The 20,500-nt window shown below is 39.6% G+C and overlaps 1 protein-coding gene across 1 annotated transcript in view; it reads left to right on the forward strand.

Annotated features, from left to right (window-relative positions):
* The window catches only part of ASCC1 (activating signal cointegrator 1 complex subunit 1), a 146,073-nt gene extending 131,133 nt beyond the window's left edge, over positions 1 to 14,940 (forward strand). Inside the window, exon 9 of the mRNA XM_018562915.1 lies at positions 14,674 to 14,940. Coding sequence (XP_018418417.1) covers positions 14,674 to 14,790 — 117 coding nt within the window. The 3' untranslated portion in view covers positions 14,791 to 14,940. The remainder of the gene's footprint in view (positions 1 to 14,673) is intronic.
* The last annotated feature ends 5,560 nt before the right edge of the window (positions 14,941 to 20,500 follow it).

A 20,500-nucleotide genomic window follows, 5' to 3' on the forward strand; every position in this document is an offset into this window, starting at 1 on the left:
TAATGTAGATTATCTTATCAATATAATTTTTTTCTTTAAAAAACAACTTGTTTCTATATTTGGTTTGAAAATATTTATGTATGGGAGCACTGATAATTGTTCATTACACAAGTAAGTTCTGCTTTGCAATGAAGCTCAGCAGTTCTACAGTGACAGTTTTACTACTCCCAATTTTTTTGTGTAGTTTTGTTAGGTCTGCCCTGAACCATAGAATATAATAATATATATAAGGATAAATGAGCTTATCTCAATAGTAGTTAGATGCTAATCACATCATTATATACAGTTGACCACGAGCTGGAGCATTATACATCTTTATTGAATCCCTCCCCATCCGCAATCTTTATAGTAACATTCCCCAGCTCAATGCCTTGTGCCGGGGATACATTTAAAATGCCTTTGGGAGCCCACTGTGAAACAAATCAATGTGGTTCTAATAATGTGATCAATATGTCAGTTGTAACATAGTAATAATGGGAAGTGTAAGACAACTATACATGCATGTATGATATTGCAGAATGTTGCGAATCCTATTAAGCTTCAGAAAGTCAAGCATGTGTCCTGTATCACAAATAAAGCACAATTAGCCTTTATTCTCTTGTATGGTGTATAGTGAGATACTCTTGAGCGGTAACGAAGCACATGAAGTTCAACATAGGTCAGAATGACATTTTGTTTGACCTGGAAGGGAGAACATGCACTTGCTCATTCATGCAAAGAGTCTTGATCTTCCCATAGCTTGTCCCCATGGCTACAAGTCTATGATTACTAGCAGTAGAGTCTGGGCATATTACTTATAGAGTCCCTGTAGAGAGTGATCTTTTTTTTGGGGGGGTTACATTTTTAATGAACACATTTCTTAGTATTGCTCTGCTTTCCAGCGGTATTGTTATATATTGAGAGTATGTGCATAATAGCTTTTATTTTTAAATGCAAAATTATATGACTTCAATTATATTTTTTCTTTTATAGTAGTTAATCACTGTAGCAAGCACAGTTGAAATGCTGCCAAAGGGTTGTTATTTAGAACATTTTACAGTGTTTTTAAAGAGCCTTTTTTCCCTTAAATTGCCACTTATCTTTCCTCTGTAAACTGCTGCACCTTCTCTACAAATGGCCTCACACAATTCAGGTCTCGAACATTCATGTTCCCCTCTGTTGCATAATGCTGGAAAAATATGCTATGGCATGCAATGATTTAACGTAGTATCAAACTCTCAAATGTTTTTCATTAATGAATCTAGACCAAACAAATGTACATTGCCCAACAAAGTATTTGTAACATTCACCTTCAAACCAGAGCATTTGTTCTGCCACTAGATGTCCTCAATCTGATGGACAGCATCAAAAGTTAAGCACAGGTTGTCCTGGACACACTCTGGCCTGTTACTGGACAGTGAACAGAGAAGCAGCACAGTGAGCTCATCTCAGTCATTCTGCTCTCTCCTCTCATCAGCATGCTCCTTATACTGCTTCTTTCTTACACACTCCATCTGGCGTACATGGACTGCAAGAGGCTGATGCCAGGTAAAATCTAGGTGCTTAGATTGCTTGCATTTAAAAATGAATGTAATGATGTATTGATGATTACAGAGCTGCATTGATTTGTTCAGTATTACATGTAAATTGTGTTTATCTAAGATCTCCTTTAAGATATCTAACACATCTGTGTTGTATATAATTTTTGCATTGTAAGGAATAATACAAAACGACAGAGTGTGTACTGTATGACTATATGCCTTCTCATCAAGGCTTACAAATGCAAACTTCCGTGTAAACACTTCAATTATTCATGTGCCGCATTCCATGAAATGAGAGAAAAAAAGTTCTCCTTTTTATGTCTCTAACATACTATAGAAAAGTAGAAGGGTCAAAAACAAAAGCAGAACATTAACTAGAGGTTGTGTCTCTTAGAAAATAGAAAACTGCAGAATCAGCAATTAGTAGTAATTAGGAATAGTGGCCAAACAATCATTAAAAGTGGCAAGACTTGGCTTGATTGCTCTGCGTTGAAAGTAAATATTTTAGTTTTGGTAATCCATTAGTAAATGAATATTGCCTTGATAATATTTAATAGTTCACGCTTCCATACATACTCTATCAATGATCATGTTGAACAAAAAATCATATTGTTTTGGAGACCTTAACAGAAGAAACGTAAGATGTATCAATGCACAGCATACAAACAATATTAGGCCTGATTGCAGCTCCAGTAGATCAAAACATTATTTATTTATTACAGGTATTTATATAGCACCGACAATTTACGCAGCACTTTACATAGTTGCACATTCAGATCAGTCAAGGAGCTTACAATCTAAGGTCCCTATCTCACATGCATACATAGAGGGCCAACTTAAGGTGGCCATACACCTTACAACCATCGCACGACTTTCAGTGTGCGATGGTTGTAAGGTGAATAAAATTTCATACAACCTGCCCATCATGGACAGGCAGATCATACTTGCGATCATCGCAAGTCCTCCCCGCTGAGGGGAGAGCTTGCATATGATTGCAATGGTGAGCGGGCAGTGTGCGCTTGCGCACCTGGGGTCGTGCGGCTTTCGTCTTGCGATCGCGCTACCAACCCGCCGAAAATCGTACGATTTTCGGCGGGTTTTCTAGCGTGCTGGTTATAAGAAAATCGTACAACCGGTACAGTAAATGCTGTCGCACGCTGCCCATCAACCTTACGATTATCGTACGATCGTTCGATAATCGTCAGGTGTATGGGCACCTTTTAGAGAGGAGCCAATTAACCTAGCAGCATGTCTTTGTAGTGTGGGAGGAAACCGGAGTACCCGTAGGAAATCTACGCAAGCACAGTATTTGTTATAGGCAGACGGGCATTCGTTAGACCTAAAGGCGAATGTAGATGCTGTTTATTGAGACTTATGTTCCAGAATAGTCCAACTTTTTCAAAACATTTCAATGTATGATATTCATATATACTGAAACAAAGCCACTATCCACTCAGAAAATCGCTCACTCTAGTCTGTGATGGAGCATAGCTGCTTACCCACTATGGTAAAAAAAATTGAGCAGCAGGAGTTCCAGTTGTAGAGGTTATCTTCCCTTATTCCATTGCAAGTCTGTTGATAGAGGGCTGTCAGTAGGTCTTAAAAACTATATACTTTCTTGATAGTTTATATTGTAATATCGGTTTACACCGTAATGGATTTTCTTACAACATTCTTTCAACACAGATGCTGTTTGCACTTTCACCTACAGTCACATATAGATAACCTAGATACAATTATTATATGGATCCTTGAGAATAATACATAGGCAAGGATTTCTGAGCTCTTAGAAGTTACAAACGCACAACAACTATGCAGTCTGTGAAGTCAGAACTCCTGATCTACAAACCTGCCTGGCTTTTTCAGGAGAGCAGTCCAGAAATGTTACATAAAGTCAAACTTTACAATACTATCTTTACTGTTACAACTCAAAATGACTGACTTGAAACACTTCACTTGAAAACAAATTTCTATGGATTTCTTGCTGAAATCTCATCCTCTGCCAGCACATTTCCTTTTAAGAATTTTGGTATTGATACTTTGCCACCAATTAATCAGCAGAAGCAGCATTTTCAGGGCTCCATTGGAACGTAACCCAGCCTCCCACAATTAAATGAATGTTTTTGGGTGCACCTTGGTTCTACCAAGCCCTTATACACTATGGTGTGCCATTTAGCTGTCCACATTTTGATGTTGTCCATTCTGAGGACCTCCTGTTATATGCATGTTTTAGTGTTTCAAATGGTCTCACCCTAAACAAGTAGACAAATATTATTACAACCTCACGGCTGCCCTCCAGATCATGTCATCTGTTCAGATAGAAAGATACAAACAAGTTGTCTCCACTGAACAATTCTGGGCAGGTTGTCAAGCGTATAAGCCCTGGAGAAGGTGGCATGTTAATACTTCTGAAACACATTGGAATTAATTTTTACAGATTTTTGAGCATAAACAACATAACTTCAAACATCTTGTTTTAGTTTTGACACTCCTACATTCTGATAAGATAATAGGAAACGTAAAATATCCAGTTGGGTCGTCATTTTGCACCAAACCTGTTAAATAGTAACTGGTTTTTAAAACATGGTATGTACATACCTATAGACATAAGACATTTCCAGGCAACTAATCAGGTACCTTGTTTAATAATATATATATCTATAGATAGATAGATAGATTATTAAACAACACATGTTATATAGGCCAGTACCAGAACAGTCTCCCACTGATTTTTAACATTGTAGGAAAGTATGGAAGGTGAGGTCCCTCCATTGTTACAACAATGACTGGAACCATTCAAGTAGATTTCCTGGAAATCTTCTGCAAGGAAAGAAGTGAAATGGTTCTTAGAGTTTACCTGCTCAGTCCGGCTAAATTGTGAAGAGCCAGACAAGCAGTTATACATTTTGATTTATTCCTGCAATGTTCTTGTCCAACAAGACTTTGTTTTGACACAACTTTTTTTTGTAGGTAATAGCACTGGCTTTGTCTCAGTATTTTCAAAGTTTTAGTATTTATTCTTTTCTGCGCGTGGACCCTAGGATATGACAGAGAATCTGGGAAATATAAATGAACTGTCAAGGGAAGTAAAGGAGATTGCTAGAGGAGAGCAAACTTAAAACAAAAAGCACAACATAAAACCACAATAACTAAACTTTTATATTTTGTACAGAGTGTTGTAAATATTACAATGTAAAACACAGTCCCAAATGAGACTGGACGAACAAAAATGTTTTCATCTCTATTCTGAGCAATGCTCAGCAAGCATAGTTATTTCAAGTGGAGAAAGACATAGAGGTATGGAGAAAGCTGTCTTTCTCCACACCTCTATGTGCTGTCTGTAGTGACTAGTTCTTGTTCATTTTAGAAACATTGATGGAAACATTTGATTGGCTGCTGTAACATACATCTCCATTTTTCACTCTAACTCGAATTCTTACTGAAATGTTAGCAGCCTTCTTGGAACCTGGTCCATTAAAAAGAGAACAGGTGTCTTTCCAGCATCACTTTGTCTTCAGTACAGATTTGTATTCATTATTGTACCTTATATGGTTAATATTGTTAGCTTTGTGTCTCTTCTATGACATACTGTATATTCCTCTCCATCTGCTTTATAATCTGCATACTTTTATAACACCTCTGACTCATACATTTGTGTATAAGTTTAGCTTAAGCTGTTGGGCTCTGGAAACAATCAGGCTTTCACAACAGGTGGTAAGGAGACAGAGGAAAACACATGTAAAGGATCCTAAAGTTCAAATTGCGGGCTACATGATATTTGTAGGTAATATTCAGAGCTCCAGGGTGTTAAAACAGATTAAAAAAAGATTCCCCGTGCCATGTTAAAAAAAAATGCAGCTCTGTCTGCTATGCTTACCTCTTTTCTGGGTCTACCCTTCTGTAGTCTAACTCAGGGCTCAAAAATGCCACTCGCCCCCTCGCAATTGGCGAGTGAAAACTGCGAGGGGGCGAGCGGAAATCCATCAGCGTGTTGTTCGCCGCCGGCAGGACGTGGGTGAAACTGCCGCTGCTTCTTCGGCGATCGCTCTGTGTTCTACTGATCTCTGTACTTTGCGTCACACTGCTGAGCTGTCGGAGGTACGTGCAGGGCAGGGTAGGGGTTAGGTGGGGCAAATGGTGGCGAGTAACTCTTAAGGCCTGGCTTGGCTCAGGGCCTGAGATTTTGAGCCCTGGTCTAACTTCTTTATGATCCAGTGCTGGTCCTCTTCCAGTATTGAATTATACTCTTTGTCCTGTGAGCCCAAGATATCAGTACCCTGGGGGTACTTTATCAGGCCATCCTGGACTCATAGGAGAACATAGTGCAGCATTCAGGACTCACTAATCTCTGGAGGAAGAAGAGGACCCATGATATCACACAACCAGACTGTAGACCCATGAAAAAACTATGGGGTCTATTCACTAAGCTGCCGTAGGCAGCACCAGATCCTTCGGCAGCTTCGTGAAAAGACCCCTATGTGTATAGATTTTTTTCTTTTAAAGAAAGTTTCAAGGAAAAGGACAGGGGAGCTGAAGTTGGGATTTAATATTTACTGGACAAAAAATACTTTTGCCTTGACAATAATAACTAATTTTTTTTAAAAATTGATTTTAAAAACACTCCATGAAAATCAAAAAGTCTGCTGTCGGATGGGAACAGGAATTTAGACATTTAAAGGCCTTCGCCATGCTGCTCATATTTGGGCAAACTGTTCATTTCATTTCCACTTTCAGGGTTTGGAATTTGATACTGTCTTGCCATAATAAATACAGGGACAGCTATAATATGCATAGGTACTGGTTATGTGGTAAGCAATATATTTATGACATATTGACAGGTCCAGTAAGATACAAATCCTTGTATCTACTATATTCATTCGAAGGCCTGACATTTTGACTACATGACGCTTGTTGTTCTCTAATAATAGGGACCACAAATGAGAAAAATTAAGTCTGTAAAGAAGTGTTGGTCTATGTGAGTGAAATCTGATTGTTTACAGAACAGATATGTAGAATTTTGTAGCTGTTCTGTAGGTGCTCAAGGCTGTAGTCATCAGTTTCTAGGGAATTAGGTGTATTGGACAGATGTGATGAGCAACAGACATTTATGCTATTTATTTTAGTTTAGTGCGTGAGATGTACCAGCAGGGTGCAATCTGGTCCAGATACATTTCAATATGCAACATTTCTCTTCATGATACCCAAAATCTTTTGTTATCAGGCACCTACTGGTTTACTGACTGAGCAGTAAGCGATGAATAATGCATCTTGCACTTTTTTATTGCTGGAAATCACAATTTCTCACTTGAGTGATCTGTCAGCTACACACAAAAAGCGAACTATGCAGCAGCTGACAGTGTTCAAAGCAGACACAGTGCTTCAGGCTAAGGATAATCAAGGTTTAATCTCAAGTGAGCAGATAATCTGTCCTCTTAAGAGCTTGTAATCATTTTAAAAAGGGACAGAATATAGACAAATGCATATTATGTTACTGATCAATGCCTCTTTTTGCGGTGTTATGCAGTGTACCTAATACCAGTGGTACCACTGGTACCCTATACCAGTGAACCTAAAAACTGGCATGTGTGGACCTGATACAATGGTGAAGATCTATTCTAGATATTTAACCCACTGAATGCCTGTTACACCGCTGTGATTGTTATAAGTATCCAACCCCGTTATCTAACTGAGAGGGGAAGCAATTACGTATATCATACTTTATATAATTAAGACTGTTCACTGCTCAACGGGTGATTGAAACAGTTATATTGTGTATATAATACTAGGACATGCATCACTGTTTAGGACATTGTAATCACTAATCTTCACCATTGTATCAGGTCCACACATGCCAGTTTTTAGGTTCACTGGTCACGTACTTAAGAATTAAGTCTTTATTTGTTTAATCACAGAGGGTCTGGGCTATAGCTTGAGCCCGGCACTTCTGCCACATATATATTCACAGAACATTGTGATTTGTTTGATTATTGTTTATTCATCACATGTTTAATAATGATTTTTGGCGCACACACATATATTGTTTATAGTTTACTGTTCTGAGAGATTATTCACGGTTTGGTCACTAATTTGAGATAGTGCTTTTCGTTTTTCACAGAGAAGGTTAGGGTCCCCTTGATTCAGGAGGTTTTTTTTTTCTGTTTTTCACTTTATAATCTACACTCACACCGACAAAGCGCAACTTGCTTGCCATATTAGATATACACTTTCTATAGAGTTGCTGCTGGTCCTATTAACCATCTAGATATCAAGTCCTAGTGCAGTGATCCTTGAACCATAATACTAGAATGCTCTTAATATTTCTTAAATGAAATACAGCCATGAAAATCTGGAATGGCAACAAGTTACAGATAAACTTACTTTCAGGTATACCTTACAATATCTGCTTATAAGGTGCTTAAAATACATTAGTGTCACAGAGATTTTACTAATCTCTCCTACAAATGTGAACTGTTCTTAACCAAGGTTTAAAGAATCTTCATTGTTTGAAACTACTTGGAAAAAGGTTATTGTTTGAGTGTCAATGGAAAAAGCTGACAGCATAAATGATGTCCTGAGTGTTCCCGATAAGGTTTGCATCTCTGCTGCCATTATTTAAAGTTTCCTAAGTGGCAGACAGTGCAAATCTACCCAACTTATCTTAGCTGTGTTACAGCCAATCTCACCAATCCCAACAGTAGTGTAAGATAAGTCATAATTAATTTTGCAAATAGGCTTCCTAGTTTTAAGTGGCATAATCATCATTATTTGCATGATGCATGTTACTCACATCAGCCAGTGATATCGTTTGGCAGTTCAATATGGCTACAGCAATGCAAGATGATTTTTAATTGGATGTGTGGGCTTTAGCACCATGCACTTTCTTATTAAACAAAGTATGGTGTAATAATGGTGACCTCTCCATACGACAGTTTATAGAATTCAGTAAGACTTTCTGACCCCCCAAGTCCTCAACTGTAGGAACTGTGATATGCATATTCAGATGCAAGGGGCCAGAAGCCTGAAACTGCTATATGCAAGTTAGATAAGACTCTGTATATATTATTTTGACCAGTGGTTCTAGAATGTAGATGGACTTTTGTGGGCCACTATCAATCATGCCTTTATATCTCTACTAAGATTGCCATGTCCTTCTGGTCAAACAGTATCTGCAGCCATTATTTAAAGTTTCCTAAGTGCCAGGCTGTAAAAACAATCTACTCAATGTCCCCTGGTTGTGTTATAGCCAATGTCACCAATCCCAGCAGTAGTATAAGATCATGTTCTATGCCTTTTGTGAGAGAACAGAACTGTGGACCCGGGCCCACCTTGTTTTACTATGGTACCAGGTAGAAAATTATTGTTCACATAGTTATTGTACATACAATGCTGGAATCTCTATCATGCTGTCACAGAGCCATTCATATAACTGTTCTGGAATAACATAGCTCCTGGTGATAGGATGGCTTCTAAAGGTTGTAGTGTCAGGAGGCTTATATTAGTTTTACTGCCAGACTTTTTCACAATCCTGTTCAATAAGGATGGGCTGAACGTTCGAGTCGAACATAGGTTCGACTCAAACATTGCATGTTCGAGTGTTCGGCGAACAAGTTCAACAGGCAGCAACAATTATAAAATAAAGTTTAAGTATGCAAGATATTTTCAGATTTCCCCTCACACTTGATGATTGTTACATCTTAACATAGTGCTACCACTGAAACTCCAGATAACAGTGACCCTTGTATGTTCTCTTCCCTCATGTGGAAGAGGATTAGGATGTTGATTCTGTAAATGAGGTGTGGTCACTAAAGGTGAATTTGTACAATGTAATTATTTAGACAAAAACCCTTCCCCATCCAAGAGCATGACTTTTATGGCCACTGAGGAAATCATACTGGACAGAGGAATTGTAGGGATTAGTCAGAAAGTCAGGGAAAATTGAACCCCTGAGACAAGTGAAACAAAATAAAGAGATGTGTATGGATTCAGCTAATAGTCTTGGTGTAGTAGATTCATAATAATAATAGCACTAAAATACTTACCTTTGCTTGGCAAATAATTGCTTCTAGCCTTCTAGTGGTGAAATTGGTATCTGAATGGTTATAAAAGGAAAGTCATTTCTGACAGCTGAGATCTTTTGTATCCCAGACATTTTACTATTTCTATCACCATGGGATAATCTACAGTAATACATTTCTTCCTGACCTCATGATTGTTGATCTAAGCCATACATGAAAGTGCCTCCATTTAATTTCTGGTAATATGTCGCTATTTCAAGAAAAGAATATCTTTCTATTGTATTGTAACTGTAAAACATATAAGACTTCTCACAGCTTCAATCCTAATATGACTTAGCAGGAATAATTTTTTTTCTGTTGCGCTTTACCATTTATGAAAAGCAGCAGCAGGATGAATCTGAAAACAAAATAAAGTCTGAAGTCAAAATATATCATTTTTATTCTTGCTGAATAAAAGCTATATATATGAAAGGGAAAAGATATCCTGACATGCTTATTCATTAAATGGGCATAATACATTGCAAAATAAGCTACATGGAATACGTAAAAAGAATTGCATGATTTTAATAAACTTTGTTGAAAAGTTCTTATTTAGACATCCTCTATACCGAACTGCAGGTAATCGTACCATATATGAATACATGCGGACTGCTGCTGGCAGGTGCAGTCTCTGTCACTCTGTAATTTACTTGAATGGGCACAGCAGCCGCATCTGAATAGGCACACCAGGGATTCTTGTCATAAGAATCCCCAGCCGCAGTATTAAGCCCTATGTAAATGCAGCCTAAGAGTTCTGAAGGCCAAATGGCAGTGTACAAAACGTTTTTGTTTTTCCTTTTTTATATCTCTAAGAAATGAATAGCAGGCTTATTATTTATAACCAGCCCTGTAAATTCAACCCCAAAGAGGTCTGTGTAACACCAAAATAATAATTAATCTTCTGTTTATTTCCCTTGTTTTATTGCTTTGTTTTTTTTGTACGTGGAAATTATGTCTCAAAAACCCTGGGAGTATATTGTGTCTTTCCTTCTGTTTTGAAGTTGCTGTCGTTCAGTGATTTGACATTGTTTATTACACTTGACAGGTGATTGTAGCTATTGGAGCTATTTTGCTGTTTTATTTTGCTACCTAGAATATGAATGAAGACAAACAAAGCAGCCAAGTGAAGTAAGGCCATTGTCATAATTGTATGTTCTTTTTTTTCTTCATTAGTGAAAGCTTTTTGCAGTCACAGTCATATTTCACTAAGTTCTTAGTGGGAAATTCATTAGGAAACTGGCAGACATTGATTTGAGTGCTGTTTGAATTGATCTAAAAAGCATAAAACATTACACAAGCAATATAAAGCCTATGAAAAATTATCTTTTGAAAGCAGAGGCTTATGACTACCACTTGACAGCTTTAATGAAGAATGATTAAACCTTAAATCTGATCGTTAAAAGTAGATTTTATTTTAACTGCAACTCTGGCTTACACCATGCTGGTTTCATGCAGTACATTCATATTATAGCGTCCATACAGTATTTTCATGTATGTGTTTAAAGTACACAAAGCTGTGGGACTTAGTGGTTAGCACTTCTGCCTTGCAGCACTGGGGGTTTGAATCCTGGTATGGAGTTTGTATGTTTTTCCTGTGCTTGCTTTTTTTCTGGATACTCTGGTTTCCCCCCACACTCCAACATCATGTGGGTAAGTTAATTGGCTCCTGTCTAAATCAGCCCTAGTATTTGTATGTATGTATGTGAGATAGATACCTTAGATTGTAAGCTCCTTGAGGACAGTTACTGCTCTCAATATATAGTATGTAAAGCACTGCATAAATTGTTGGCGCTACATAAATACCAATAATAAATGTTGTTAAAGATGAAATATAAACAAGGGGTTGGTTTGTAATGTTATCTATTGATTAAGAACTATCCTTGATGGAAACCATACAGATCTACCCTACAGGGCACGCCCCAATCAGGAAGTATGAGATATTTTACAGGTCTAGACTCAGCTATATGTCCAGAAATTGATTGATTTCTGTTCTTTGGCAGATAACATCACAAATGTGATAGGTTTCTGCTTAATAACAGCTGGACAATCACGTTGGATAGAAAGGACGGCACGTCTCTGAGGAGCTGTAATCAATAGAATGCTATCCTTAGCTTATACACTGCACTATGTTGAGAAATGCATACAAAAATGGACACCCTTTTAAAGTGTAGTTCCACCTTTGCAGCCAAATTTGATACTAACCCCCCCCCCCATATGTTTGTTATGTGTTTCCATATACTCAAAAATAACTCACACCAATATGTTAACAGCTGCAATTCAAAGTGAATTGGTTAAATACAAATAATGTGTTGTGCTCAGAAAACAAATAAAACTATACAGTATTGACCACACATATAAACTGAAAATCCTGTTTAAAAGTGCCAACCAGACCACTTGAATGTCTTTATAAATTGTGTTACCCCATAATAAGTGTTCATATACATGATAATAAAGTGATATATAACAGTGATCTAGAACATATTTGAAATAGATCCACTCTTCCTATGATAGTGATAGCAAACAGGTATGTGGTGGTGATCCAGAATTGTTTAAAATGGGTTCACTCTTCTTATCTTCCACCTCTGTTAAACACCCACGGTGCTGACACCCCTCCCGGAAAACGTCTCACCTTTCGATAAGACCTAATATTAGGTCTAACAAAGCGTTTCTCTTTTAATGTTGGGCGGGACACCCACACTGTGCGGCTGCTTATAACCCCCTTTCTTCTTTCTAAAGGCAGCCACCTATTACTGCATTTGGTTTTTCAGGGACCCGATATGACCACCACTCCACATCTTTAGCATAGATAAAAGAAATTGCAGACCATAGTGTACACCGATCAAACTCCACGTCACAAACCTTCACCCTACTTACATTACATCACAATGGACTTTGTCAGGGCCTCAGTGTTTCAGACATGGCTCACTTCCTATAACCTTGTTGGTAACCACAGCAACAGGGTACGCCAGTATTTCAATCACATACAAATGAGCCCTATGCTTGATGCCGGCGACATTAACTATTGCAATATATCATTATAAGTTAAAACAATGTCAATAAATATCTCAAATTCTTGGATTTTCTAGTGGTTCCAGACACTGAACTTTATATGTGTGGGTGTGCATGCTTAATTAATGAGTTAAAGCATATATAAACCCAAGAACGAAAATGTAATATATTAAAGTTTTCCAGTCATTAGGTGTTGTAACTGCATTCTTTTTTACTTTTTCCCTTTTTTTAAACCTGATTATTCTGCCAATAACACACTACCTGGCCTTACTCACACATACTGTATACTCACTGTACTGTCTGTTGAGGAGCAGTTTTACCCCAGGGAAGAATACCGAACATTTTCCCTCTTCTTTTCTCCATAGCATGGGGGGGTCCTGTAGTCAGACTGGGTAACTGGGTTAAGTGTAACAGATATGAATGCTGCATTGGCACAGAACAAAAAATTATTTTCAGATGGCAAGATTTCAATCAAGATCAACAGGTATTTTCTCCTCCAGAAGATAGGTTCATTGTTGGGGTTTGCATACCCTTAAGAAAAATGAATAGTTAACCAGTGGCTTTGCAGTTTTACATACCTCATGGAAATACAACGGTTCTCCTTTTTGTTTTTTTAAATTTTTACCCTAAAGTTTAATCTAAACTTCCACAGTTTATGATTATAAGTGCTAGTGGACAATGTCTCTATTAGGGTCTGTGGAAAAAAGGCCATGCATGGTGCAGTGCGCCATAGCCTGCTGACACATTTGAAAGTAAGAAAGAGCCACCAAAAGAGACATAGACCACAGCCTGTAGAGGAGGTTACCCACTGATCTGAGTTCTGAAGTGGGCAGTATATATTTGATGAAGTGGAGGAAAAAGAGTGGGGAGAAGTTAGCACAATAATTATTTACACTGCTGTTCGTTCCTGAAGCCATTTTTACCACCTTTTGTATAACTTAATTCACTGGAACTATAAAAAGTCGCTTACATGCCTCATTGGCATGGACATGCACAGTCGTACAGTGTGCATGTCCGAGCTGGAAGCTGCGCCCAGGAGGGACAGGTGCTTCATGCAGCCGCCTGTAAATCTCTGTCAGAATGTGGCCACACGGTGACCTGAACTTTCACATCTGTACAGGTACGAATGCACGCCCACGAGCACAGATTGCACACCCTTGGAGATTCACTGACAGGCCAGACTGGTATGACAGGCTCTTGGACAAAAGACTGGCGTGCCGTCTGTTTTTTGATGTAAGGGCTCCTCACAAAAAAGAAAAATAGGTAGAAAACTTATTTGACAAGAAAGCTTTGTCTCTCCTTATATAAGCAAGTGCTTAATAGTGGATTGCTGGAGACATGGTATGGCAGGTGCCAGGCTTTATTGCGTGATATGTCATTCTTAAAAAGGACCACAGAATTCTGAAAGCTTGATGTTACATATTTTTAGAGGTAGCACCTATAAGCCATCGTTGTCTGTTTCTCCCGATAAAAACAAAATCTTTTTAGTGTCTCCCTAAACTGCTTTCTGAAAACACCACCTTAGGCAAGTTACTTGTCTTTCCCTGTGGCAGATGTGATAATTGACTTAACCATACCTTCATTCAAATACTTATATCCTATGTCTTCATCCAAATGTATCTGAAAACAATCTCATAATTGAAGCTGGAAGCACCATGGTGATTAACATGCAAATAGCCAATTAGTATTTAAAGTATCTAAATTCTCCCACAGGAGCATTATTCCCAGAAACCTCTGTATGCTGAAAACTAGAAGCCGTAGTGAAAAACAGACAACTTAGCTAAATCTACTTTCGGGCTAGCACTCTTCTGGCAATGAAGGACTTGTGGAAATATTTTGATGTCTTTCACATATTTGCTTTCCTGATGTAAGTGAATATTGAATGAGCACAGACATAAAATAAGCCTCCTGGGAAGTCTTCATGCTGAATCCTGTGTAACCTCGGCAGCAATGTGAGATGGAAATCTTGTTTGACAGGAGAGCACCATGGCCTATTGAAAATAATGAAATAAAGTGATATTATTGAGCTTTTGCCCTGTAACTAATCTATCCCCAGTGACTGCTAACATGGAACAATTTTGTCTTTGCAGCTTTTTGACAACTTCTGCTTTGGAGAACTGGAACTGGACACCGTTCACCTTTCTCAAAGGTTTTCTACAGATAGTTCTGGCTACTACACATCTGCTGGACAAGTCCAAATCTCCTGAGTATCCAGCTTGCAAACAGATCCCATAATCCTCTGCCGCAGGATTGCAAGAGATTAGGTGGTATATAGTGCATTTCTAAGAAAATATTTTCAATGTTACCTGATGGCTGACCATTGGAATGTGGACACCAAACAAATAAACAACCCTAAAACAGGGTTTATTCAACATGTCTTTAATTGTTGTGAATGTCAGAATGGTATACAGTGATTTTGCCATTAGAAGGAGCCCCATATGCCATTAAAAACATTATTTTAAATTCTATGTGAAATATTTATTCACTAGCTAAATATGCATAATGTATCGTTTGTACATGATCCTGTACTTTGTAGCATTTATAAACAATGCATTCCCTTTGAACATCATGACTACAGCATGAAAGACACATTTTCTGCTTGAGAGTCAGTTAACTCAGGCTTAGGTAGACAGAGTTGATTGTGTTTGTTCAAGGGCTTGACCACCTAAAACCAACATTTCAATTTAGGTCTTTTGTACTTTACTCACATGAGAAGTGATACCTTACATTGATTTCCTGTTTTATGTTATGTGGACTGTTTGCTCTTAGCATTAGCAATGCAGTCAGTCTCTGCATTAAATTATTGTTTTTCCTAAAGCAGATAGTTGAGGGCAGAAATCAGGATGCACCATTAAAATTAATGTGCAAACTAAAGGGCTTCCTTGAGAAGACATTTATGGGCCCATGTCTATAGGCTTTTGGACTTGTGTTCATGGAATAAGTTTGGCATCAGTTTTGAGATATACCTCTCCCACTGCCTGTGGCACCAATCTCTGTAGTGAAGGTAAACCACCAATTGAAGGTCCTGCTATATCTGACATTTCCAGAAGTGTCAATTTCCTGGTTCCCGCTGCAATGTGATCCCTCCCACCAGCCCCTCTTTTACTACAAGACACAGTAGTGACGTAGGGGCTGTGGATTTGAACTATGAATGTGCAGTGGGGCACCAGAAATCCAACACTCCTGGAAGTATTGGATTTTAAAGATTCTTCCACCTGCACCTTCTCTTCACTACAGCAAAAATCTGCATAATTTGCAGTGGGAGAGGTAAGTATAAAATATGCATTTATGTAAGCAACAGAGTTGTAGGTATGTTGCACATAAAGGCTTAACGGGTGATTTACTAACCTAAACACACGCACGCACCAGGTGCATGTGATTTTTACACAGCAAAGCGTATTTATCAACCAAAAAGTCTCTACAAGCATGTTTCCACTAATGCCATATATGGAAAAATCATGCACATGATGCATATATAATGCTGCTTCACAGTTTAGACAAAAATTGTTAGCTCAAGCATTTACATTCCTGCATTCATCAACGCAAGCAACACAATATAGAGCTAATTTACACAACATCACCTTGGAATTCAGGGCAGGGCTTTGCACAACACACCTGCTGGGTGTGTACACACTACAAAGGTGTTTAGATTCCACCCATAGATCATGCTGGGAGGGAACACACCACAGAGGTGTATACATGTTTGTGGCGTGTTTATAAGGTTAGTAAATCAACCCCTTAGAGTCACAGTACCATCAGATTTTGTAATAAGCCTGATCTAAATTAGATGGAATTTTTGTTTGACATGAGAGCACCGTGGTCTATTCATTCATTCTGAATTGAGACCAGCGAAATGTCTTCAAGAAAAATACAGCAAGTCCAGTTGCCTTGATTTATTTTCTACAGATATACCATGACCTGGATGAATGAGAACCTTCACAGACATGATCTGAATTAGGAACTGAAGCCAAAAGTTTTGGGTAGGCAGGAATGGTTACAACCTTTTTCAGGTTTTTACTGATGTGTATGCTGGAGTAATTACGTTTCACTTCCTGCCCCAGTGACAACAATGGCATCAGGATTAGATGTGAAGGAAATTCTCTCCAGAAGTGACATGACACCAGTAAAACCACCATATTATAATTTTTTCACCAGCTTTTTATTGCTGTCTGTGCCCTTGGTGGAGATCAACACGATCTTCCTGTCTCAGGAACTGCATTGTCACTAGACTTGTGCGCCGTCAAAAAATGTGTTCAGTTTCGGAATATCCGTTATTTCGTATTTCGTAATTCGTGTCCGAAACTCAATTCGGATTCGTACGAAATAAGAATTTTCGTTAGTTTCGGCACATTTTCGTAACTGTACGAACATTCGTTATGATAAAGTTAAAAAGCAAAAATACCTTTGGTAATATTGGAGTCGATGTGGTAGTTGTTTTTTTATCCGAAATACGAATTCCGTTAACGGATTCCGGATCCGAATTTCGTATTTCGTATAAAAAAAAACTACCATCAACTCCAATATAAATGTACTTTGCTTTTTAACTTCAATATAACGAATGTTCGTAACGGAACGAAAATACATCAACGGAATTTCGTATTTCCTGCCTGTATTGTAATGCAACTGTCAGCAGAAGAGAAAACCTCTGATTGGTCAACCAAACGAAATACGAATTCCGTTAAAGGATTTCGTATCTGAATTTCGTATTTCGGATGAAAAAAAAAACTACCATCAACTCCAATATATTAACAGATGTACTTTGCTTTTTAACTTCAATATAACGAATGTTTGTAACGGAACGAAAATACGTCAACGGAATTTCGTATTTCCTGCCTGTGTATTGTAATGCAACCCTCAGCAGAAGCGGATCCGTATTTCGGATTTAAAAAAAAATCTTGTCATGTTGTTCAACCTCATTTACAGGGGTAATATTAGTTCCTGTTTCAAAGAAATTCGGATCCGAAATTCGTTAACGGAATTTCGTATTTCGGATATAATTCGGAAACTGCAACTCGGATTTCGGATGCTTCCGAATGTACGAATTTCAGGAAAATGCATACGAATTTCGATTCGTAACGAAACAAATCGCACATGTCTAATTGTCACCAGAGCAGGAAGTGCGGGAAAATCTTCCCATTTTAACCACTGAGAGTGATAAAAACTTGTCAGAGATTGTAACAGCTCTTCCAAAAAAAATGGTTGGAGTTATACTAAAGGTGTGAAACATTGCAAAAAACATAAATAAAAACAAAAATCTTATTTTGAATTGTAATGCATTGATCATTGAGGCTCAGCATTATTTACTTTATCATTAATAAATATTGATCTGTATTACTGGCCTGGTGTCTGTTCCAGAGTATCACCTACTGATACTAGCATATTTATACCAGCTACACATGTATTTTGTAGTTCCCCTGCAGGTCCTCATTTGTTATCTAAATTATACATCAATGAGCCATTCGTCTTTGTTAGAGGGAAGGAGAACACTTTCATTTATTTTCCTTTTTTGCTTCCTGACACATCTATTGCCACCAGCAGAAAATATGTCTGTTCCTGTCATTTTCACACAAGTCACCTTAAAAGTTTGTGGCATAGTTTTACCACTCTGTTAGTGTCACAGAGTTTCTGCTTTCAGGGAAAAAATATCAAACTAGATTAAGGCATAACACAAAAATGTAGGACGCATGATTTGCATAGCACTGTAGGCTGCAAACAACATTAACTTCAAACCAGCTTTTAGAAGACTGAACTGATCTTACAGTTTGTTGTGGTGATCAGCACATACTGTGCTATGCAGAGCAGAGCAAGGTGTACATCATCAGCCTGTGTTCTCCTGAGGTGGTCGTTTACTCTTACCTCAGGTAACCTTGTAATGAGCTCGTCAGGGCCTCAAAAACTCATAAATATTCCTAAAAACTTGGTCTATAATTATCTCCAAGTATTCCCCTTCAATAATTTTTTATTTTAATTCAGGTAAAAGTAAATTAATTATTGTTCTGTCTAACAACATATAGTGGTCCGGGTAACGGCATAAGTTCCTCTTACGTACTGTAGCGGCTATGGGACTGGAGGACGTAAACTCACCCGGTCTCAGGAAACCATAATACGCCAAGTAGATGGCAGCTTTTAGAACTAAGCTCTGGGCAACACCGAACGGGGATCCGTCCAGCATAGCGGACATGCCCCTGAACAAGTGCCCAGAGATGGGCAACCTGGTGCCCCTGGATAGTGCCCCTGCTTTCTGGATACCTTTGAGGATAGCCTTGATGGGGTGAGCTGCGAATAAGGACTGTCTATCTGGGTGAGTTAGGGACAGAAAATGTTGTACCCCTGCCAGATATAGCCGTATCGTGCTGTGCGCCAGTTTGACGTCTGAGTGACAGTAGGCGATAAAGGCTAGTAGGTAAGATACGCTGCTGGGCTCGTGCGTGGCGTATTTGCCCTGGAAAGTATTGAAGGCTTTCCACGCCACCTCGTACGCTTTGCGGGTATTGTAGGCAAGGGAGTTGTTGATCAACCTGGTGGCGTCGGACCGGTGCTTCTCTAATCCAGTACCAGATGCTGGAATATAGGAACTGGCGTGGCGTCCGCGTCCGGGTGCTGTTGAAAGAAAGTATCGTATTTAAACCTGGACAAGGCATCAGCCGCTACGTTGCAAACACCTGGGATGTAGTAACAGATGACATTGAACTCGTGCTGGAGGGACAGCCATGTCAGCCTACGTAGAAAAGACATGATCTTTAGGGAATTGGATCTACCCTTATTGATTATGTCAGCTGTGGCTTGGTTGTCAGTGTGGAAAATAACTGTGTGGCCTGACCATGACGGGCACCATGTTTTGGCTGCCGCTACTATGGGGTATATCTCGAGTAGCGATGATATTCGAGAAAATTCCCCTATGCTCTCCACTTCGACCGGCCAAGGGCCCGCGAACCAGTGGGGGCCAAAAATGGCTGCAAAACCTGTAGACGCTGCCGCATCCGTGACCACCTGCGGGGACGAACGGGTGGCATGCGGGATGAACATCGAGATGCCGTTCCAGTCCTGCAGGAACCGGTCCCACATGAGCAGATCGGCACGACCGGCAGCGCCCACACGTACGACCGAATCCTGTTCCGGGGGCCGCAGGCAACAAGGCCAGCAGCCTGGAGATAAATGCCCGACCCTGGGGTATGATCCGCATCGCAAAGTTGAGCATGCCCAATAAGGACTGCATCGACCTCCTGGTGCATACTGGGGACACCACCAGGGCGTGCAGGACGTCCCGGATCCGGGCCAATTTGTCCGGCGGCAACCTGGCCTGCATGGCAGCCGTGTCCAAAATGACCCCCAGAAAAGGTAAAGCCCTAAGGGGGCCCTCGACCTTGCGTGCTGCGACGGGAACCCCGAGCGACCGCTACGTTGCAAACCCCTGGGATGTAGTAACAGATGACATTGAACTCGTGCTGGAGGGACAGCCATGTCAGCCTACGTAGAAAAGACATGATCTTTAGGGAATTGGATCTACCCTTATTGATTATGTCAGCTGTGGCTTGGTTGTCCGTGTGGAAAATAACTGTGTGGCCTGACCATGACGGGCACCATGTTTTGGCTGCCGCTACTATGGGGTATATCTCGAGTAGCGATGATATTCGAGAAAATTCCCCTATGCTCTCCACTTCGACCGGCCAAGGGCCCGCGAACCAGTGGGGGCCAAAAATGGCTGCAAAACCTGTAGACGCTGCCGCATCCGTGACCACCTGCGGGGACGAACGGGTGGCATGCGGGATGAACATCGAGATGCCGTTCCAGTCCTGCAGGAACCGGTCCCACATGAGCAGATCGGCACGACCGGCAGCGCCCACACGTACGACCGAATCCTGTTCCGGGGGCCGCAGGCAACAAGGCCAGCAGCCTGGAGATAAATGCCCGACCCTG

Source organism: Nanorana parkeri, unplaced genomic scaffold (genome assembly GCF_000935625.1).
Source record: "Nanorana parkeri isolate BGI_ZX_2015 unplaced genomic scaffold, ASM93562v1 scaffold612, whole genome shotgun sequence".
Taxonomy (NCBI): Eukaryota; Metazoa; Chordata; class Amphibia; order Anura; family Dicroglossidae; genus Nanorana; species Nanorana parkeri.